The sequence below is a fragment of the Catharus ustulatus genome, chromosome 9, assembly GCF_009819885.2.
Source record: "Catharus ustulatus isolate bCatUst1 chromosome 9, bCatUst1.pri.v2, whole genome shotgun sequence".
Taxonomy (NCBI): domain Eukaryota; kingdom Metazoa; phylum Chordata; class Aves; order Passeriformes; family Turdidae; genus Catharus; species Catharus ustulatus.
This window is the reverse complement of record NC_046229.1, coordinates 23,202,697-23,227,272: the sequence shown is the minus strand read 5'-3', so window position 1 is coordinate 23,227,272 and position 24,576 is coordinate 23,202,697. Positions and strand designations below refer to the sequence as shown.

Here is a 24,576-nt window from a genome sequence, read left to right as displayed (position 1 = left end):
TCATTCCATCAGTCGCTCTTTGCAGGATCCTAGGATTACAATGAGAACAGGAGACACCAAATGAACAAAACAAACTGAGATATGGACAGTTACCGGTGTATTGCTTGCTACCACGAGCAGCTCTCATATTTAAAGCTTCTAAAAAAGCTAATACAGACAAACCAGCACTCACAGTGATGTCACATCCCATTAAGATACATGATTTAATGCTATTTTCAATATATATTATTGGGTTAAAATTGGTTTATACATAAAATCATCTTGACTTGATACTATCATTAAATTAAGAGTGATTTCCATATCCAGGAGTATCCTGGTTGTATATTATTGCTTGGAACTTCCTAAAGTGTGGGGGATGACAACCAGATAGGAATACAATTCTCTTTTACAGGTGGATTATTCCATAATTGCATCCCAAGCTGGAGCCACCCTCAACAATCTTATGAGCCATGCACAAGAACTGGTAGCAAAGCTTCGTTCGCTGCAGTTTGACCTACGAGAATTTGTCTGTCTCAAATTCCTGGTGCTGTTTAGTTTAGGTAGGTACACTCTAATCTTCATAATTTTTTTTTCTAAAAATATGGAAAATATTTTGGTTTTCTTCAATTTTTTTGTGAAACACATGATTTTGAAATGTTTAATGAGGTTCATAGTAATCTGAGGATAATTTTTTCAATACCAGTTGCAGGGAAATTATGTATAAGGATTAAAAGTGTGTTTCCATGGAAATTACTCCTAAAAACTACTGGAATTCATTTTATTGGAGTATTATAAACCTTCTGTATTTTGGTATGTGAATACTGAAGTTTTCCAGAACAAGGATAAAATTCTATTAGACACCCTAGAGAACAGTGGAAAATACAGATTGCCATTTTCTTCTATGATATTGAATACAGTTATGTAAAGCACATGGAGTGTGGATATGGTTGAAATTTCCTTCTTATTCAAAGGCATCTGTGGTAAGTATAAACAATCTTCTTTGCATATGATGGCTGTCACACTGTAACCCATAAATCAGGAATGTATCTCATAGCTTTTAAAAAGTGAAAGGAACTCCTAAAGTGCAAATTAATGATAATAGCTTTAGCACAGATCTGGGTAGGAAATAACCTTTAAAGGGAGATTGTTTTGTACTAGTGGAGAGGACAGAATGGGAAAGATACCTATGCAAGACAAATTAGTTAAACCAGTGCCCTCCAATAAATCAGTTGAGAAAAATCACTGGTGCCAAGAATAAAAAAGATCTTAGGGAGATGGATTCCTATTGACTTCATGGGAAGAGATTTTTCTGCCTGTCCTCTGTTTCAGGTTTGCACTTTGTTGTAAAGCTGGATCTAAACGAACTTTGCCCAAGTGAGTGTTTTTTTTCTGGCAGACGGTTGAAAGGAGAGACTTTAAAACATAAATAAGGTCAGACCCAGCCATACCTCCATAGCAAAACCTCCTGTTTTACTGAAAAGGTGTTTTTGTCTACAAAGAGAGTGAGCAGGTGAGCCAAGGACACAATGAAAGCTATCAGCAGTGGTGACATTTAGTAATGCTTTACTTTCATTTTCAGTTTAAAAAAAAATCTGTAAAGAAATAAAATTCTAAAAACAAATTCTCATTATACAAATGCAAGTAGATTAAAGAGACACTTTTGATCACACTGTAGGTCTCAATTACAGTGTTAAATATGTCCCTCCTTAGGTGTTACAGAATTTGAATTGCTTGAGAAAATTTTAGATAAAGCTCCCTTTAAATGCAGGGAGCATAAAAGACCAATACTTCAGAGGTACAGGGGACAGAACATGCAGAAGATTAAAAGAAATATTTTGCAAGTTGGAATGAAATTAGAATGATGCTAACAGAATGGATCATTCTGGGTATGTTCATTTTGAATCCTAGGAAGAGATGATGGATTTCCTAGGTAACTATTAACATTTTGTATTCAGGGCTCAATTGCTTGAATATCTTAGATTCAGAGAAGCGAAAGCAAACCATCTGTTGCAGAAATTATGTTTTATGAATTAATCTGATGAATAACAAGAATTCATATTTCCTAATTCCTAGTAAGTAGGTTTTTCAGTCATTATACAGTGGCATAAATACAGCCTGTAGCTTTCTTCTGATAAAATATTTAGAGAATTCATGTCTGTTCAGAAACATTTTAAATTAGCTGAATAAATGAAGTGCATTTGGAAAACTTTCACATTTAGGTGGCTTTTTATTTAAAGATTTTCATCAGCTGTTCTGGTATTTTGCACTGATTTAGGAATCATTCTCACACCTCTAGCTCTTCTAATGCTGCCAGGTACTGTGCCCAACCTCTGAAGCACTTGGGCAGGAATAACCTGCAAACTTGCACCAAGCCAGGTCACCCAGTTTTTCTCTCATTTATGCTACTATAAAACGAGCTAATTTTGCTGCTAATAAGAACCTTGTAGTCACTTCACTTGCATGTAAAAGTGATGTAGCTAAGACAGGTCTGACACCTTTGAAATAGATTAGTTCATTATTTAGCATACTGCAGAATTCCATTTGCTCATAGTCAGAGCTAGATGTCACTCTGCAAAGAGGAAAATGTAAAGATGTTACCACTTGGCCCAAAGGACAGAGGCAAATATTTAATGAGAATGATGACAAGATTGAAATGAAAAACACAGATACCCTTTCCAGCTAAGCACTTAAGTTTGTGCCCAAAAGAACGAATGAATCATGTAGCTGAAATTAATGAGACACCTCACAGCCTAAGAGAAATCAGGTTTAGAAGACATTGAAGTGCCTAACAATGCTGGCATTCAGCAGGGCTGTTAGAACTAGCTAAACATCAAATTCTACATAAATAACTGGGAGCAATTATTGTACCTAAGTATCTAGGTGCATTTAGCACATATCTACATCTGCTAGGCATCTCTACAGAAAACCAGTCCTAATTCCAATAAACATATCACTTAATAAAAAAAAAAAAAATTCAAAAACCTCAGCTGCTGACAACCTGGCCCTGTAATGTTTAATGGAATAAAAAGTGCTTCAAGACATAGCCTTTTTACATTTCTGAGGATGTTCATATGAGTGTTAACCAAGCCAATGACACCTTTTACTACTCTTCTTTAGTCCAGTGCTTGACTGACAAATAAATGTCCACTATAAAGCCTCTCAAAGGCAATATGAAGTCAATAATCCACAGAATTAATCTATTGAGGAGAAGAAGTTGTTTGTTTTTTTATAACTGTATAGATAGGAGACTGCCTTGTAAAGCTGTTTGTTATTCATAGCTATACCATCCCGCCTGTCTCTCCACAAGACAGCAATCTGCTTTAGGGCAAAGAATTTGGTCTTTGCCTTTTTTCTTAACATTTCAGAAGTGACCAACGCACTTAGAATAATGTTTCAAAATAGAATTAAACTCTATCAATTTTGCTTGCTAGATTTTAAATGAAAAAGATAATTGTTCGTTACCTACTCGTGAGGAGTTCCAAAGGGTTTATACAGGAAAATCCTTCTGATTTTTGGCAGCATTGAAGAAGATGCTGCTGAGGCTTATTCAAATGCAAATGAAGTGTAGCTGTTGTGGCTGGCAGTGTACAAGTCCTGCAGTCAGACTGCAGGGCTCCACCTTGGTGAGTGGGACCCCAGGACAGGAGCTCAGGTCCTGTCTCCAGGGACCCTCTGACCAATACTGCCAGCTACATAATGGTACTGTTGACTCAGCAGTTATTCAATAAGCCAGAATAGTTTAGCAAATAGTCTCTTAAGTGTGGTGTCTCTTTAGTTCAGTGCTATAGAATATTTAAATATGTACAGCTACATATTTAATAATTTTTTAAAATAATTTTTAAATTCCCTCTCAGTTGAAAAAAGCAAATATCTTTACAGGTAGGTAGTTCTTTCTGTAGATAAAAGTCTTTCATTGCAGTTCCCCTTGCCAACCTTTCTTTGACTGATGTTTACATTATATTTGCAAACCCCAAAGCATGTCTGTATTCTGGGGCATTGTTTCTGTGATTTCACATATAGAGATATTCTCCCCTTAATTCCACCTTAGGGAGTGAAGATAATCAATATGTCAAACCACAATTTAACTCAGGTATGTCAGCGATTTTTTTTTTCCAATCTAAAGATAGGTGAATAAAAAAGACCTCCAGCAGCTCAAGAGATATGCAAGTATGGATTTCTTGACTTCTTAGTTGCATTTGACAGGTTTCCTCCAATGGAGAAAAAACATTCAATTGGATACAATAATGCAGCAATGTAGTCACACCACTGATGGAAAGTTATAGCCATAAACAAATTGCAAAAATGGGAAAGAATAAAGAAATTTTTGAATTACTTGAGCGTTAAACCACTTGTAACTCTACTCCATGAGCTCCTGTCCAACACATGGAATGAGAAAATCTGAGAAAGATGCTGATCACACAGTTCTGTAACTGTTTATCAGATTTACCACCAAATACAATAAACATTTCTGGCTTTCTGAAAGTCAGCTAAATTGAGGATAACGTGAATTCTTTACCCTAATCTCAGAGTAAAAATACACCTGATTTTTCAATAGCATATAACCAGTACAGCCCACAGTACACATTATCAAAAAGTAGGCCAAAAACTTAATACAAATTATTTGCCTTTAATAACTGCTGTCTTGACTCAAGAAACATTAGAGAGACAAAAAGCAAATGTGTTGGTTTATAGAGCTCCTTGAATTTTCATTACCACATTTGACATTAGCTTGAAAACTTCTTTCCTTGTCATAAATCAGAATTAGAAATTAAACAAATAAACAAAAGCAAACAAATCACCCCACATGTGCAGTTGAATTGTCTAATTCTGGAGCTGAAACAGATTCATATGCTCCACTGGGAGATGCAATTTTGACCTCAATAAAGCCAAGAGAATTGCACTCTTTTATTTTAGTCAAAATTTGGTTCCTATCACAAAACAAAATTCAAAAAATGTTTATCCATTAAATTTGACAAATGGCTGCATTTAAACGATGCCTGAAGAACCAAATGAGTGCCTTAAATGGGATATTTTCTGTCATCTTCATTTTACCATCCAGTAGCTTTACAGACTGGTCATTTAACCTGAAATCAGCCATTGTTTTCTCTTCACAAAAACTTCCCATTTGTCCTGGTAGTTTTTATTATGTGAACTCAGCAAGGATGATTTTTCAAACTCCCATGAGAGCAGTTTGTAAAGTGAAATGCCAGTAGGAGAAAGTTAGACATCATTTGACCCATGTGCAGGCACTTGTCGGCTGTGGAGCTAAATGCTGGGCTAGGCAGCAGCCGCCTGGTACTGCTCCCTTATCACTGTCAGCACACAGACAAATGTAATTCATTGGAGAAATGAAGGCTTTATCAATGGACAAATAATTGCAGAGCCACTATTGATCTCACATCCCACTTAACATGAGACAAGAGGGTCCAGTAAAAATAATAAACATTTAATTGTGGTGGACATCAAACAGTGGGCTCTTGCTTAAGCAACAGAAAAATAAAACCCTTCCAAATAAGAACTCAATTTTTAAACACACCACAGTCTTACCTAAGCAGAAAATTCAGCAGAAATTCATCTAGATCTGCAACACACTGTTCTCATTTCTGTTAAAATGAGAGGAATATTAGCAAGTTAAGAGGAATATTAGAAAAGAAATCTTTCCTTGCTTTTCGTCTCTGTAAAGTGTCAGAGCTGAGATGGGAGGAGGCATTTGAAGTCCTAGACCCCACCATTTGCACATGTGGTAAATAAATGCGCCTCTTAAGATCTTAATCAGATGAAAAAGGCTGAAATGAATTCAAGGCAGAATCATATTCAAGGCAGACTCTAGCCCCAGCACTCACAAGAGCAGAAGATGTTCCCTTCAAACATGCACTCAGGGAGCAGCAGCACAGAGCCTACCTGGGCTCTGTTTCACCTGGTGCAGTAACTCAAATCAATGCAGTTACACAACAATCTGCAACTGGAAAAAAACAGCTCTTGTACTTTTTAATGTACTTCATGTAACATCGTTGTTCTAGTCATTGTTCTATTAGATTTACAGACCAGCAGAATCTCTGCCTCAGGAGCTTGCAGTCTAAATACACAGAAAAGATTTTAAAAATGCAGCAGCAAACTATGATGAAACACAAGGCTGTCAATATTTTCACTTCCATAACTTTTTAATATCATACATATGCAGACAGGAAAATAAGAGTATAAGCATCAGCTGGAGCTAATATAACAGGGAATGTTGCCTTAATTTACTAATTATGACAGTTAAAAGCATACAAACACAGTATGAGAATGAAATGAAGGAATTAGTGAGCAGGAGGTTTTATCAAGCCAAAAGGAAAACAGGAAAGAGGACCAGAAAATTAGCTAAGAATCAATTCTTGCAGGATTATAGATAACTGAGTGTACTACAGATATAAAGATACAACCTAGCAAATTTTGCATGTAGATCCTGATTGCAGATAAAGATGAAGCAGGTGCTGTGAATTTGAAGTGAGAAGTATACTACAAGACAGTCTCCCTTAGCAAGCCAGTGCAAGTCACTAATGGAGAACTTATCCAGGCATGGACTTGTCATTACACGTGTCCACTTCTCACTCACGGGCACAAACAGTACTTAGGGTTTAATGCCTTCTTCAAAGGGCTCACTCTCGCTGATTTTACTTTTAGGAGTTTGTAAATATACAACTATTTTTATAGGTCCTTTTATATATGTGTTATTTATAGTACATGTGTTTAGTTGGGCTGTCATAACGAGGTGGTTTTATTTTAACCACTGGCAGTTTTCTTAGATTCATCCATTCTGTTAGCCAAGGATGCCTGTACAATTGCACCTGGTAAACACCAATAAACCAGCAGTCAAGGGGTTCTGGAGAGCACCCTGGCACAGCTTTCAGGCTTCCCCACATTACATCTGAATTTAGAAAAACACTTACTGTATGGCTGTCCATTCAGGCTGTCTCAACCCTAATGTCCAACCAGAGTATGCACTGGAGGCTAATACTGACAAAGAAACACTTCCTAAACTTTATCTAATCATTTGGAATTCAGGAAGGATCGATTAGCATTCCAGAGACACAACTACTCAATATTTATACCAGAGAGACTTGGCAGAAGCAAATAAAGGTACATAAAGCTGATGCTTGTCTTAATTAAATGCAGTATAATAGGTGTTGGGGATATTTTTCTTAGTGAAGAGAGGAGTTTAGCAATGACCAGATATAACTCATTCTGAAGTTCAGAGTTTAAAACTAATCAATATGTATTTATAACAAGGGAGGAACTAAATATAATTTATTATTAGCTGACAGCTAACTAATAGATAAAAGCAAGATTTATTTAAGTACCTTTTTCCACATACCAATTTCTGACAAAAAAATTGCTCCCTTGGATTCTTGATTGGTTTTTTGCAGCATTTCAAACAGAGTTTTTGAAATTACTGTCTCATATGCAGAGTGGCTGGGAGTGAACCCAAAAAATGGAGAATGATACATCTAGTTAGGATGATCCTTTGACTGTGACAAACTTGTCAAAAGGAACATTTCCTAATTTTATGATGAGGAATCCTTAATGGCAAGTGACATTTTAAAATGCTCCTTTAAAGTACACAATCTCCATATGTGCTGATGAACAGATGTCGACCGGCAGACAATGCAAAGATCACAGGCACAGTCCCAGCACACCCAGCCCAGGCTTCCCTCAGATGTCACTGCAAGAAGTTTTGAAAGAGAATGAAGAAGGTAGATAAATTGATCTGGCATATTAAACATGAGAGGCAGAAAGGAGAAAGTGGAAAAGGACTTGGTCTAGAAAAGTGGTGGGTGGGAAATGGAGATGGCATTCCAGGGCAGGACATGACCTTGTGACAATGAATGACTGATGATGACAGATAAGGCAGGAACTGCCACAAGGCCTTGGAAGTGAATGTAGCAGGGAAAGGAAAGTTGCCAAGGCAGGGAAGCAATGAGATAGAAAGGGTACCTTGGCAGCACCATTTGCCACTGCCAAAGGATGAAATGCTGTGGTGACTGAGATGTGATCTGCTGAAGCAACATGGTGTCTGTTAAAAATTTCATCAGCTGAACAGTGTCCCCTGTGCACATCCCATGGAAGGCAGTGAGAATTAATTTGCAGGGTTAGCTCTGTGATATAAGTTTGGGATAAATTGCATTAGAAATACAAAAATTAAAGTTGAGGATCACTGTCTTTTGGAAGCTCTCATCTCTGGATATAATGAAAGCTCTGCTTCTTTAAATCTGAAAGCAAGATGGTGCTTTCTAAATTATTATGATAGAACTCAGTCAAAAGTTACAGACTTGATGCCCAACTGCTGGATGTAAACTTATGGCTTACAGTGAGCAGAAGACTGAAAGATATACAATGATCATTATAGGGGTCCTTTCTTGTCCCTAAACAGTCAAGAAGTTGAAATTTATCATGCCTTCTAATTTCAGCTTTTACAAACATTTCTGCATTTGAAAAATTCAAATTTGGTAACTTTTAATGTGAACAGTTACCAGTATTCTTACATAGTCCCTCACTGCTATGTATTCCACGGTGCCAGGGAAACCAGGAATCCATTTCTTACTAGGGATGATGAGGGCCAGCAGAACAGTTAAACAGCAAGTCTGCTCCTGGAACATTTAACTCTTCCCTGGATCTCAGGCAAAGCAGCCAGGCTACTCCACTGTGCCACTAGAAGAGCTATTCCATTTTTCTACTTTAACCCTCTGGGAAAGTAAAGCAAATGAATATGGACAAAACCTCATTTCAGAATAATCTCATGAGGGATGTTCTCCTTTCATGGATGCAGCACTGCTCAACAGAGAAATCAACCCTTTTGTCTCTAATTCTGCTTCTCACTCCATTACTTTGAAGTCTCTAAAATAGTATCTCAACTATGCAATCAGGTAAACAAAAGCAATAGTTATCTATCTTTGTAAACAGTTGTGAAATCCAGAATATTAAAGATACTTTGCAGATTAGAGGCTGATTGGAAAAACAATGTTTGAAATCTCTACAGATTTTATAACAAATACCATTTTAAAAGGAATCTGATTTAAAATATCTTGATTAAATTTTGAGAATATTTGATCCTGTCCTTTATAAATTACTTAGCATAAAAGTAGTTCCTTGCTGCATTTTCAGGGTCTAAAACTTTGCAAAAAAATTTGACAATTCATCTTTTGAGGGACTATTTTAGAAGTGTATTTAGCACATACAGGAAAAAGTGGGCAGGTTTTTTTTGTCCTGGCTTTTATTTATTTATGGAAAAACAAAAACAAAGACACATTCATTTCTCTTACCTGTCAAAACTCATAGCAAAGCCAAACAATTAAAAATCAGTCCTTGCATTTCTTATAGATGCTAAATGATATATAGAGTGATGACTTTGATAAGCAATATTTTGCTCCTGAGAACACTATTTCAGGGAGCTGACAGGTTTTAGTCCATCCTCCTATGCAGGTTGCACACAAGTGCAGACAGTATGAAAGAAAGTAGGACAGTGCCTATCTTCCAGGTATCTGTCTTAATGAAATCTACAATCAATGGTTTTGGGGGAAAAAGCAAATAATATAAAAGGAATAAAATATAAATGGGTTATGAGGAACAATTTGGAATTAAAACAATATTTTTTAATAAATAAAATTTTATCATTCATCTCAGCCCTGCATGTAGGAGCAATGAATGATAAAATTCTTCCAGGAATCCCAGAGAAAGCCTTCTGTTTCATGGCTGATTGAGTTTTTTGAATAAACTACACTAAATTATAGAGGAAAGTTAATAATTGCTGTTGATTTGTCCTGATTTTATTTCATTAAATGCAATGAATGCTGCAAATTCATACCTCATGTAACTGTTGAGTATAATGGCATTATTTGAGGCATGAATTTGATTCAATCTGTTCATTACTTGGTTATGTTGTCTGCTTGTCTGACAGCTGCAAGCTATGGAAAAAAGATTAACCATCTTCAGCAAGTAGTTTTTCTTTTCATGTCCTTTTTTTCTAAAATGCATATTTAACAAGGTTTTGAAATAACAATAGGATTAGATGCTTGAGAGAAAATTAGGTCATATATTTGTTAGATACAAATCTTGCAAGTAATTAGAAACATGGGTATCAAGCAATATTTGTATTCTGTACTGTTGCCTTTGTGTGGAGACAGTGGGGATTTCAGAATAACCCAATCAGTGTGCTCTGCACTTTTCTCCTATTATGTTTATAGAATACTAGTAAGGATGGCTTTTAAATACCTCCTGTAAGGGGGAGAAATTACCTGCATGTAACCCACATTTATAGGTGTCTCTACATTTGGAATACTTTTACATTTCCTTACCATTTTTGGATATTTAAGTTGCAAGTTTAAATGTATTACATAGGCAACAAAGGAAATACAGTATTACATAGAATCTTTTTAGCTGCTGTTGGCAGAAATCTTTAACATCAGTGACTACTTTTGTTAGTCAAGTACTCAGCATAACATGGGAATAAGCTGTTATATATTCAAATACAGGTAAGTGAATGAATAGCCTGAATCTTGGAGCCAGTAATACTACCCTATAGTCAAAACTTGGACATATTCTTAAATGTTTCACTGAATGAGATTAACTTTGCAGTAGTATCAGATAACTTATTAAATACTTCTAAAACCAGAATACATAGACTGAAAACTGTCTCATGTATTTCTAGTTTTAAAAAACCACATTGCAGAGGCTCTTACCTGAAAGTTTATACATGGGTAATGTTTGCCATTTACTGGAGATGCAGAGTAGACTATAGCAAATTTCCCTCCTTCTCCTACCCCTTTGCTGCTTGTACAAGATTGAGCACTGAATGAGAAACAAAAGCAATGTCTGTCTTTGAGGGAATTAAAACAGAGAGGTGAAATACTCTAAAGGAACAAGAGAATTAAAATAGAGAGGGGAAATGCTGTAAAGGAACAATGAAAAGAAATCACAGGTTAAAAAAAAGGATCTGCAAGAGGGATGAGAGAAGAGTGGCAGAGAAGAGATATCTGGGCAGATCAGGAACCAGGAGTGATTGATGAGAACAAGGGACACCAGTGGTGTGGATCAGAGGAACAGAGAGAGACTGGAGGACTTGAGATAGGAGTCATGAAAATAGGGGGAAAAGGCCAGGAAGGAAAGAGAAACCATAGAACTGTGATCAAAGCCAAGCCAGAGGTGGACAGGGAGGAAACAGAAGCAAACAGGAATGAAACAATGAAGGAAAATTCAGAAACAAACTTTATGGCCCAGCCTTGAACACAGCTGGAATCTTGAATTGGGAGACAGAAAGGGTCTGTGCAGAAACACTCCTTCCCAAGCTCATGGCTTGGAGGGTGTCCCAGATAATTTCTGCTGGCAGGAAAGGGGTGGGGGATGAAAACTGCAATTCCTTAGGTTCTGTCAATGCTGCTACCAAGATTGGATGAACCTTTCAGGGCAGGAGCTCCCAGTATTGCCCTGGTCCTGTGCAGAGCCATTTAGCATGGGACAAACTGAAAGAGTAAACCCCAAAACAATCCATCTGGCTTGCAAAAATTTCATTTACACATCATCCTAAGGGCAGTTTAAGAGTCTTCTTTATAAGGTTATTAAAAGATTATTAAGGAAAATCCTACGTATAATATCATCTTCATTACCGGGAGGGTTTGATGTGTATTATATTACATAACACCTCTGCTTGCCAAGTGAAGGAAAGTCTTATCTCAGCAAAGAGAAAGATTTCAACATCAGATTGGGGAAGGAGACTACAACAGCATCTTTCCTCCCCAACACCAAAAATTGTAACAGAGATCAGCAAACTTCTTGGGACAAGATAGACTATTCAGTCTTTCACCAGGGGAAAACCTACAGCCTAAGCAGGACAAATGTTCTTCAAGCCTGGTTTGGGCAGGTTGGATGGGTGAAAGAATTTGAGAAAGTCCTTTCCTCTTATCTGGGACCATCCTATTTGGGACATATTTGTCTTTAGAGAATGGAGTCACCTGCAGAGTTGAAAAGGGCAGGTATCAAACTCACAGGCCCTAAAGATGTGCTGGAAAACAATGCTGCACAATGGAAATATCTTCCAGGGAGGAACATTGTGAGAGGTTACTGTGGGAGCAGTGTCATCCAGACTGCACACTGGGCTCCAGCTGGCCACCTCTTACCAGCAGTACTTCTTCCCTTTCTGTTTTGAGACAGGAAAAAAAGATCCTCAGATCTTAATTAAAACCACAGATGAAGCTACCTGAGATGAGCCAGGGAGTAAAGAGGGAACAAAGCAATTAAGAATTTTCCTGTTAAAAATTCACTAGGCATACTGTAAAATTCAGAGATTGTTGTGTCCCTCAAAATGCAGCAGAGACAAGCAGACACTTAAAAGAACTTTCATTACTTACGTGCCTTTGGCTCCCTTTCAGGATGCTGTGGAACTGGAAACAGCTACAGTAAATGTATTTTCTCTGCATTTGCCTTTCTTGACAAAACACCTCCAATATTTTGATCTCAAGAATAATCAGCTCTTTTGCATTTCCTTTTCAACTAACTGCAGACTTTTGCAAGTTAAAAATTAATGAAAACTTCTCTTCCTCTTTTTATTTTTTAAACAAAACACTTTTGCGCTCTTTTCTGAAAAAAAAAAGAAAAAAAGAAAAAAAAAAGTCGTTTTCCTACAACCTGTAACTATTAGTCTAAGTGGCATCATCCCCACGACTCTTTCTCCTTCCTTTGTGGTAACACACAAAACGAATTCCACCACAACAACCTGGTTTGTGGAAACCATTATTCTGGAAATGAAACATTGTGTTGTGTCCTTTACCACTATTATGGGCAGTCAGTCTGTTAGAACATATTGGATGATTATAGGTTAGTCTTTTCAGAGAAAGCCATGGGTTTCAAGTTAGCAGTAACCATCTATCAATTCTTGAGATTATGCCATGATTTACTGTCACAGCATCATGTATTCTCTGATTTTCTGCCTCCTGTGAAACATTGTGCTTTCCTTTTCTATTGATGTATCAACTATAATAGTTACAAGCAGCTACAGAAAAATCAATAGTGAACTTTCATTATTGCTCACATAAAGGGTACCATGCTGTGAGAGCACCTAGCTCTTAAATAGTCACCAGCAGTAAGGTACACTAAGGATGTCTGCTATTTTGGTCTAAATGAAGAATGTCTGAATTGGAAACAACAAATATCTAAGATTTTTGACAACACTGGATTCTATGTCAAGTTTTCCAGTATGTGAGGGTTTTTTCCCCTGGAATTTCAGGGTTGATTTGTACTTTCTGTACTGTTATCTGTGTATTTATTTAAATATAAAGCTGACAGAGGAAATTAATACCAAAATTAATTTTTGGGTTGTGCTTAACTTGGTTGGACAGAAGTGGTAAGAATTGTGTTAATCTTTGTTGAACTAGTCTGTTTTATTAATCAAAGCAAGCTGACTGGCAAACAGACCAATAATCTCTGTGTTAAACACAAATAGGATAGAGTTGAAAGAGGCAGCATGCTGTTAACACACACTCAGAGGTGCTCCTAGGACTGTGCACTAGGAAAAGGACAAGGTTTGGGAAAACTAGTGTAATTTTTGGTTTAAAATTATTTGCCTGCCTCTGGGAAAAAATTAACTTCCAATTAATGAATGTAAATGAAGAAAAGCAAGAACAGTAAGCATGTGAGTGCATTGCCTTGAAGGAGCCTGGGCCATTTATGTTTCAGAATATTTCCCCAGCAATTGGGCAGGAGTCCCTGCAGGGCAGGTGGGCAGCTCTGCTGCAGGAGTTAGTGGCAACTTTGGCATTTTCAGTCTGTGGTGATTTACAGCTGTAAATGTAGTGGTTGATGCTCAATACCTTAGATTTGAAAGCCTGTGGATTTCCATGAAACTAAAGCACAAGGATGCACATGTGTATGCACATTAATTGTGTCCTGCCAAATGCATATCCCACTGTCTGCCCTGGCTCCAAGGCCACAGGAAAGCACAATTTCTTGGCTAGTGGGAATCTGGAGCCCCATAATTCATGCTCCTCCTGTTAAGCCTGCGAGTGTGCTGTCTATGGAAACATCTCATCTCTATGTGACTAAAACATTTCAGTCTGAGCTGAGCAGTGAGCACAAATCTGAAGTTTTCCTGCTGCTGTTCCTTATTGATGAATTGAAATGTTAAAAATGTGCTGAGGCAGTACCTCACTGAGAATGTCCAGTCCTTCCTGACCAGGACTTCCTGTCAAGAAATCAGAGATAGCTGAAAAATAAAACTCTCTCTTAAGAGCTGCATGTTTGAAAGGCACGTGTAAGAGCATTTGCTCTATTCCTCACTTCCCTACCCTGTTTGATTAATGAGTAACCATGTTACCAGAGGGACTTTCAGGCTTTTCTTCAGCTTTCATATCTGTATGTTTAAAAGTTTAAGGAATAAGGATGAAGAACACTTCCAAGTCTTTGAAAAAATAGTCCAAAGGTGCTTTTGACACATGCTGGGTGCCCCTCCAGTGTTTCCTACAGGCAGCACTGACACTTGCAGTGTAGTTGCAGGTGTCCCTATTTGGGCTTCTGTCATCCCTTTTGCCAAACCATTTCCACAACTAAGCTCAGACATCTGGGACAGTAAAAACGTGAAATTGGTAACTTCCACTCAGATCAAATGCCAGAAACAATATGCTCTGAAATACTGCAGCAGAAAATTATCTTAGTTGTGTGTATCGTCCATGACAGCAATACTGGCAGTACTCCTTTACACATTTAAGCAAATTCATGGGCTGCTGCAGACAGGTGTGGTGGTGATCTGGTGACAGGTGTGGCAGTGATCTGTTACAGGTGTGGTGGTGATCTGGTGACTGGTACACTCCTGTATATGATGTTACCAAACTTGTTGGCTCTTTTCATCTAAGCCAGCATAGGTTTTTGTCAGTGCTAATTTGATAGCACCAGCACCAGCTTCAGTGTACCATCTTGTGAGCTGTCTGCAGCTACATTTACATAGAAAATAACTGTAACTGCACAAAGTAGAGTCCACCTCTTAAAAAAATTCAAATGTTTGGATAACAGGCATAATATATTTGTTTCTACTGTAGTGCATTCAGTACTGAGCAAACAAATGAAAGCATTTCATTTTATGTTATTTCAGCACAATTACATAAGAAAATAGTTTTGTTACTGATTTCCACTTCTCTTATCTTACACAGAAAAAGGTGATTGTCTTTTTCATGTTCTTTCTGAACTAGAATCACCTTCCACTGATGCAACTTGGTTCTATGAAAAAATCCTCCAAACTCTTAGTGCACATATTGGCACATAGAACTAGTAAAACCATGTCTTGAAAAGTCTCAGAAAAGAATAAAAACAGGTTTTTGAAATCAATGACTAAAAGACAATTAGTTCTCACACTAAGCCTTGTCTGAAAATAGTGCAAGAGGCTTAAAACTCTGAATTATTTGTCAATTATGTTGACAGAAAATCATAGTAGAGTCCTGTACCTCTTAGACTGGCACACCACCAAAACACCTTTGCTTAATTCTCCTTCTCTCAATGAGAATATATTATAATAATTGTTGCCCCTGTGGGAATTTGGATCTAAACAAAAGAATAAAACGAAACAATATTCACCTGGTAATAAAATCTGGGATGAAGTTCAACCATTATCTGGAAAGCACTGTAATGATATAATCCAAACTGGCTGGTCTAATATTTTTAACCAAGTGGAAAAAGTTTGAAATATAATAATTAAATGCAAATACAGTTCTGATCCCAAAGACCAGAAGAATGCCTTTAAGCTAGTATTTATAACAAGAGCTATTCGACTGAGCTCTCTTGTAAATTTTATCATACCTGAGGCAGTTTTCCTCAGTCGATTAGCTGGAAAGCTGAATATATCCTGAGGCAAACCAGACATCTAGTACAGGCTAAATTCAACTACTGGAGCTTAAATTTGGCTTAATATATCCCCACTTGGATGTGCCTGTTTAATTCTCTTTCATATGATAACGTTGGTTTATTCATAGTCTGGACTTGCCACCTGAACAAACTGTACCTCATATCTTATTCTAATGGAATAAGAAAACTTTGCAAAAACCACAAAAGTTCCTGACTGGAAATCAAATGCAAATTTGGGATTAAAAACTGTTTTGTGAAGTGACTACAAGATTGGTACAATGAGATTTCTCCCCTAAGGAGTACTGCTTTTTATGATCATGCATTTTTTATACTCTGCAGAGACAGATGGGCTTTATAAAAGGATAGAGCCTGATACTCAAAAGAGTTTCAGTGGCAGCTGCATTTCTGTGTTTTAACCTCAGTAGAAATTGATATCCTGTATTTTTCCAGAAAATATTTGTATTTCTTCTTTTTGGATGGTATCAGCCCTTGGTCAAGTTCCAGTGGTAGCAGTAGAAATACCTCTGAGATTAACCTGTTCCATTATTCCTACTTTAAACAGTACTTGAGTAGCAAGAGAGGGATAGAAAGTGAAAGGATAGATAATGTGCAAGCCTCTCAAGAGAGCAATAAAGGCAAACATTCAGAAAAGTTACAAATGTCTAGGCAAAAGCAGAGCAAAATTTTTCTAGGTAAAAGCAAATCTCTAAAAATTTTTGTTCCCTATTTTGTAAATATTCAGCTTCTTCTAACCTAAATAATAGTTTTTTGTTCCTCTTAAAACTATACCATACTATTATTGCAATTTGCATATAACACCCTTTCTGCCTCAGTTTGTAACTTCAAGGACTTTGTATGATGTCCTATCACCATTCCCAGGAACCTCATAAATATTTATGACATCTTAAACTATTCACACCCTACAAATTGCAGGCATTGACAGATAATTCCCTTAAAACACCAACAACTCTGTGTGCTATTGAAGATTAAAATGATGTTGCAGAAATTAACTGGGGAAACTCTTTTGTTCAATCAATTTCCTATTTAGTCTCATTTTTTAACTTATCAGAAGCCTAATTTCTGCTTTCATGAAATTTGATACTGTCATACTACTACTCAGGCTATAAATTTGCCTGCATGTAAGCATATGTGTGTGTGTGTGTGTGTGTATATATATATGTGTGTGTAAAAGCTTGGTGATAGTAGTAGTTTTATTATCAATGCTCATTCTAACTGAATATTCAAAGATGAAGATTTATAGCCCAAACATATAATGATCCTGAGGTGAAGTGAGGAGTTCAGAAAAAAAATGAATTTTGACTCACTTTCTTTCTCGGTTTGTCTACGAGATCTTCACTAAATAATTTCTGCCCTATTTTACCAATGTGTGATCGGATACAAATATGACCATGCTTCCACAAGACAGTGGTTACACATTTTTTTTCCTAGAAAAGAGAGACTTAGATTGAGACATTTTTTCTAGGATTGATCTGTCATTTACCTTAAGGTGGTCATTAAATCAAATACACAAACAAGCCTAGAAGCAGCAACCTGAGAGCCACATCAGCCCAGCAGGTTCCCTTCCCACCAGCCTACAAAGGCAGGCAGTAAACTTGGGCTTAACCATATAGGGTTAATTTTTTTAATGCACCAGCAGAGCTTCAACCTGAAGACTGGAGCACACTTTCACTGAGAACTGCCTGTAGCAAGCAATAGCAGAGACCACCCATTGGCATGGTGAGAGACTCCAGTTCTTTGGGGAATTTCCTTGAAGACACAACAGAGCAACTGCTCTCCAAACTCCTGTTCCTCTGTCATGTCTTCAAAGAAAGCAGTAACTACTCTTTTATGTGGAACATAATCCTATCAGTGAATGCTTAAGCATGGATTAAAACACCTACAGAATCAACCTTTGGGCCATGGATGGGCTGCCCTGAGCCCCAGATGAGCAAGAGACGAGCAGCATATTTCACTTCTGACCTACAGGGCAGGAGCCAGGCTGGGACTTCAGCAGGGCCACAGTTGCAGGCGGAGGGGGGAGCTTTAGAAAGTGACAGAAATTGAGGTGGTCGTGGAGTTTAAGCACGGCAACGATGAAGTGCCAGCAGTGGAACCACTGCTTGGGGCTGTGGTCTGTCCCCACATCTTCTGGGCTGTGCCACAGTTTCATCCCCACTGGCTCCCCACACCCTGGCTGTGTGGATCTACCATCCCTGGCTTTGTAGCTGTACCTGGATGTATTTTTCTCTCCCAAGCTGCAGTGAGAAATGCTGGACTTTGTAATTCAGGGTGTAGCTGGCTGTGGACTTTGGGACAGGATCTGTGAGCAACTCCTCCATCAGGGGCCTGGCAGGATCTTGTTTTATTGTGTTTCAATGACCACCATATCACGTATGCCTCATGTGCAAGCAATAAGGATGTTGGTTCCTGGGGTGTCAGGACAAGAAGTGAGTGGAGATTTTGTTTGTTTGTTTAACTTCCAAGAGAGTAAATGCAGTCTGAGCTGCTGAAAGTCAAGCTGTTTTATTTTCCTCAGCAATGACTCAGTAATTACACCAGTCATAAAGATTCAAGAAATCAAGTTAAGCTTTGCCCTTTGTCTTTACTGGGACTGTAAGAAACGAAACAACTGAAATGCAGCAACCTACTTTCACAGTTGCACAAGGAGAGGAATCCACCTTATTTCCCCATATCTCTCTTCCCATTGCAGAGCTAGCAGTGGCAAAAGCAATTCTAAAATTACTCAAAAATCAATAAGCATGGTTTTTAACAGACCTCAGGAGCTTCTCAGTAAGAATCCATCATTTTACAATATTTTTAGAATAGAAAAATAGGCTTCAATATTTTAAACAGTATTGGAAAGAAGCCTACCACTATAAAACAATATGAAAATGTTTTAGTTGAGTCAGAGTTGTTCTGAAAAAAACCAAAAGTCCATCGAGATTGAAAATTGAGGGAGTAAAATAGGATCCAGACTAAGAATTACTTGACTAAGAATGAGCTTGTTCTCATAAGCATCCTATTCTCACTTTAAAAATATATACAGTCTTGCCCAGTACTTGGACATGAATGAAACATTCTGCTATAGAAGTATTTCATTAAGATTTTCAAAACAATGTGCCCTTTATCATATGTTACTTTCAACTGAAAATGAAAATTACTTTATGACCCTAATAAATAGTCAGAGATTGACTGTTGCACTGTTACAAACAGCTTAGCAACTGCAAAAAAAAGAATCCTAAAGACGGAAAACTTTTCTACACATTCAGTTTGGACTTTGGAGTCTTAAGAAAAGTACTTTTTGTTCTTACAGTTTTGAGGTTTCTAAGGTTTTGGAAAGTGCTAAATATATGCAGCTTATCACTGATTAACAAACATCTATCAAGAATTGTTTCCCATGACTTCTAAGTGAATAATATTCAGCACAGTCCTGCTGTAATAAAATTGAGTGGAATTTTGCAGTAAGGAGCTTATCTTTACCATAAATCTTCCTTCATTATAGCATTTTGTCTGTCAAGAAGGCTTAGCTATAGAATGGCATGCATCTGCCTTCATGACAGATGTGCTATATGGAACTGCTGCTGTTGCCCTTCGTTTCAATGAAGGAGAATTGTGGGGAATTTTCAGAGATTGGCACTTTATCAACCATTACTACACTTGCCTTCAAAAAGATTTTTAGCACATGTCAAAAATCTACCTTTGTTTTAAGTCCTGTAATGCACAAATTTTGCAGGGCTAGCAAAAAGTAGGAAAAAAACAGTGCAAAACTGTTCAAATAGAGGGAAGTTTGGAAACATCACCTCAGTCCTGGTTAGTTCCCCTTCTTTAAACTATTTTGGGGGTAAAAACCTTCATCAGAACATGCATTCTCCGTCTTCAAGCTCAAATGGGAATTGGCTCACAAAGCCCCTGATGAGAGCCCCAGCCGTGGGAGGAGACACATTGTTGCTTTTCCTGACAAAACATAGTATTTCTAAGCAGAGGCAATGCTGCTGCTTAAGCCATGCAGCATGGCTGGAAAGAACCTGGCAAATCTCTCCGAGGGCAAGCCTGAAGGTCATCCTGGCCAAAACTACCCTCAGCAGAGTTTGAAAGATCTAACAGTTACCCATGAGCTATTCAGTCATTCCAAAGAGCTGCCAAGTGCAAGAGGCATTGGGCATCAGTAAAGTCCTTAGATGATAGGGCTCATCAGCCCCCTTGGGGTGAGGAAGCTCAGGTCAGGGCTGGTAACAAGCCCTAGCGCCTGAAGTATCCCTGAGACAGGAAGCAGCCTTGTGAAAGGGAGAAATCCTTTTTCCCATGCAGAGGCCCCAAATCTTATTTTCTCCTTGCAATGGTGCAAAATGCAGAGAGGCAGCTGAGCTGTGTTCACACCTCTTCATTGCTTCATGTGGAAACAGCATCAAATAAAAGTCATGAGCAGTAAAATTTAACCAGCTTTCTCTGGGAAATATTTAGTGTTCCCAAGGAATTACTATTTTTCAAAGTTAAATCTCTCATTCTGTTTCATTTTTCTTTTCAAAATTCCCAGACCAAAGGAAACTCTCTATAGATTAGTACATCCCCAAATTTTCAGTATTTCATGTTTGGAATATGAGAGGGAGAAAATCTGAAACCTAAATATTTTTCCCCTCTAAAGACCAGACCCATTTTGGGGGAAAATATGCAAAAGTGTTCTCCTTGGGCTGAATGTAGTATGCAGTTTCAGCTTAATGCATGGTTTTATGGCAGATGTAGAAGATAATCAAAATGAGGGGAATATCTGGGAATACTGGCAGATCTTTACTGTGACTGCAGAGCAGATCCTGACACACTCTAATACTGTTTTTGTCTTAATAGTCAAAAGTAAGCGATGGAGAACAAAAATTCTTTGTTTGACAGAAAAGCAATTGCTATTTCTTGTAAAACATATAATATATTCCACAAGACCTAAGGGTTTACTTTTCAGTAAGGATAGAAAAAGATGCGCGCCCCACTGTGAGCTCATAGTAAGGCTGTTTCATGTAAAAAGTTGGTAATTAGTCCCTGAGTGAATAAAGTAGAAGAGCTAAGAGACTGATACTTACTGTAGCAACACAAAACACATTTTCTAGTTGCTAGGATTTAAAGGGTGTGTGGGTGGGAGGGGGGGACCTACTCCTACTCATTTAATTTACATGCATCTAAACTTCAGAAAATGATTTCTTGCATTAAGCTTAGACATGTGTACTTTAAATTGTTACTAACCGATGTAAAGATTGATAAGAGACATTCCAGTTTAAAAAAAATAACAGGAATGAGGAGTTATGTGAAAGCATAAGGGATGTCGTGCTGTACACATCAGCAGCAGATTTCACGCTCATTGTACACGACTGCCTTCAGCAGTTACACCAGCAGTGCTTGGTGTCTCACCAAGTTAACTCCTTAGCAGTCAAAGGAAATACTTTTAAAACTAGGACTGTTTAGCCAGAGTTACATAATAAATACTGAGCACAAAACCAAATTTAAACCACAGGAAAACCATCTACTAAAACCCTAAAGTTATTATTTAATCTCATTTATATCACTGCCAACTAACACTAACTACCACCAGTGAAAACTGCACCATTCCATGTTCTACCTGCGTAACTTGAATTTACTGAAAATAACTTAATATTCACAAGTTTTCCCTTGTAATTACTCATCTTTAGCAGAGTTAGAGTTCATGATTCTCTTTTAAAACTCCCATAATTGCAATAAAAATTATTTAGGTTCAACAAACATATTTTTGACAATATATAAATATCTCAGGAGAGTTTGACAGATGACAGTGGAGCTTTACACGGTGCTCTCAGCACATATCCTTTGAGTTCTCTCTGTTGAGATTGTCTCATTTGCTTTACTGCAACATTCATTGTCAATGTATATGAGATAAGAACACATATCAAAAGTCTTATGCAGAGATCTTGGTCACTTCATGGACGCTCACCCCAAATCAGGTTGCCTCTATGTCCCTACTACTGTAATTGCAGTGCTAGAGAGACCTAGATACAGGTGAATTGTGCAGTGATGTCCTAAACTGACATTATTTGGACTGTCTCTGATTCAGTATAGAAAGTAAGGAAAAATCTACATATTTTCACTGGTTAACTAGTAACGTCTTGTTCACAAGCACCGAGCCTCACCACAAATAGCAAGAATTTGTTTAGAGGAAAGACATCAAAAGTATTTCCCTAGGCTTAATGTGGCATAGGAACCACAAAACTTTTTGTTTACTGTTAGTATCAATTGGACTTGTTTTTACATCTTGGTTGCAGTGTTTATGTTGCCACATGTGAGTACTGAAGGAACTGCCCACTGAGATGAGGAAAGGAAACAGTACAGACCTTCTCTTGCAGTTCTGCAATGCCCATGGGACTGGCTGAGGCCACAGAGCTGACGGGTGCACCCACTGCCAGAAGCCACTGATGCTGTGCTTGGGGATGATACATAATACATAAAATATTATGCCTCTTCTTGACCTGGAGTATGGCATCAATGCAGCTAAAAACAGAAGGATATGAGTCTCTAAAACGCATATTAAATTCACCAGTTTTGTAGAAAAATATTAAAAATTTGCACTTCTCAGATTTTGTTTCTTCTTAATCTCTGCAAAAATTTATCTTGCAATTTTCAATAAATATGTAATCCATGCAATAACATTTCAAACAAGGGGTAAAAATAAAAATGAATCTGGTTTTCCAAGAAGCCAGCACAATCTCATACACAGTATGGCTCAGAACAGATAGCAACAGAAAGGTGCCCTTTGGATTTAAAGGGGGTTGAATCAGCTAACAGTTTGTATAACTTCCTGACTTGTAAAGTTATTTTTGCAGAGGAAAAAAATTTCCAAATACTGATTCTGAAATCATCATACATTTTACCTTACTGGTTAAGTTTAATCTCCAGCATAGTCCCTGTTTTCTGTGGGAGTTTTTATGTCCTAGCAATTCATTCATGATTATATTTTACATCTGAAACAACCTATTTAAATTAATTGTGATAGCTGATACTGTTTCTTTCTTAAGTTTATAAAAATATGCTTAGAACACCCAATTTTTAAACCAGGTTGCACTAGCTACAAAATACCTTGGGAGTTTTCTGCAGGTACATAATAAACAGCTATATTTTGTGTGAGAAAATGTCCAGTGTAATACAGGAAAACATGATTATCCAAAGATCTCCAGAGACACTGGCAAAAAGACTTTGGATAAATGAGTTTGAATAGCTAAGGGACCAGGCATAGCAGCTTTGAAGTTTCCAGTCCTCTTCACTTGGGATAATGTAAAGTTCAGATGATTCTTGTTGGACAGCCATCACAATTTAAGTATTACTGGCGAGTTCCTTCAATTAGCAAAATTCTGGTGGATGTTATGTCCCCAGTTGCCAAACAAACAGCACAAATCCAGGAGTCACTCACTTCTTTTCCACAGTGAAACTGGGACAGGAAAGAAGCAGGCAATAACAACCCCAGCAGGAAACACTGGCCCTGGCTCGTGCAAGAGGGAACCCAAGGTGCAGCTGGCAGCCAGCACATTCCAGAGGGGCTCCTGCTCCAAGCCTGGAACTCAGACTCTGGACGCTGTTTGTGCTGCCACCAGCTGCCTCCAGGATCCTTGGCATCTCTCCTATCCTCTTGCTCTAAAGACAATGTTTGCCTCCTCCAACCACTTCCCTCAAGGTTCAGCACAAAGTTATGTGTAGGAACCAGTATTTGTTCTGTTTAAAGCACTTCTAGGAAAAGCTGCAGTGAGACCCAATTTACACAGCCTCCCAGGCTCCTGATGGATTGGGTGACCAACGTGTGTTCCTGTTTTGCAAAGGAAAACACTCATTTCCCTACAATCAAAGGCTGGCATTTACAATGAACCAAATTCTGCCAAATTCTCCATCTCCTGGGCTCCAAGAATATCCACAGATGAACAGATTTGTCTTGATACAAAGTGAATTAGCAGCATAGTTGTGCCCAGTAGCACCATGCTTTAGCCTTACAAGAAAGTGCTACGGTACTGTACTGACGGTAAAAATGATCAAACACAACCAAAACAAGGTCTCCCAGCAAGTGCTTTTTAATCAGTTCCCTCTTCCTGCATTAGAGCAGCACTCTAATTTGCAAGCTTTAGAATAACTTCTGCATTCACCAGACATGTTAAAAGACAATTCCATCCAAGTGGTTTTTACACAGGGGAGCAAACAATGAGGAGATAATATACTGGCATTTATCTCTGACCAGCATTTCCAGAGCTTGAACTTGCTGCATAAGAACAGAAGATAATCAAACAGAGGCAGAGTGAACAAACTGTACCTGCCGTGCTGATGTAAATGCCCCGTTGTCCAATACCAGAAGAAAAAAAAAAAAATCAGTGTTGGATTTCAGAAACCATATGCAGGTTAAAGGACACCATTCTTATCTAGTATTCCACCCAAAGGACAATGATTTCATTTTATAAAGATCATTAGTCAGTGAAATATATATTTTAGAGAGTTTCTAGTAGGGAATATTATTTTGGCAGTCACTGGAGTGTACCAGATGGTTCATTAACATAGGCTAGACAAGTCAAAGGCTTTCAGAATCATTTAGAAAATGTCAAACAGAAACAAGAACACTGTCACTTTTTATTAGAATTAACTACATCATACCCCGGATACAGATTTCACCTTGGGTCAGAAAAATTAATACAGAATTATATGAATTGTGTAATATAGTAGGTTAAAGATAGGGCTTCCTCTTGGGACTCA

General features: G+C 37.8%; 1 protein-coding gene across 1 annotated transcript in view; it reads left to right on the top strand.

The window, feature by feature from the left end:
* Positions 1–24,576, top strand: part of NR5A2 (nuclear receptor subfamily 5 group A member 2) — a 79,064-nt gene that overhangs the window by 50,960 nt on the left and 3,528 nt on the right. The window contains exon 6 of the mRNA XM_033068132.1: positions 392–539. Coding sequence (XP_032924023.1) covers positions 392–539 — 148 coding nt within the window. The remainder of the gene's footprint in view (positions 1–391; positions 540–24,576) is intronic.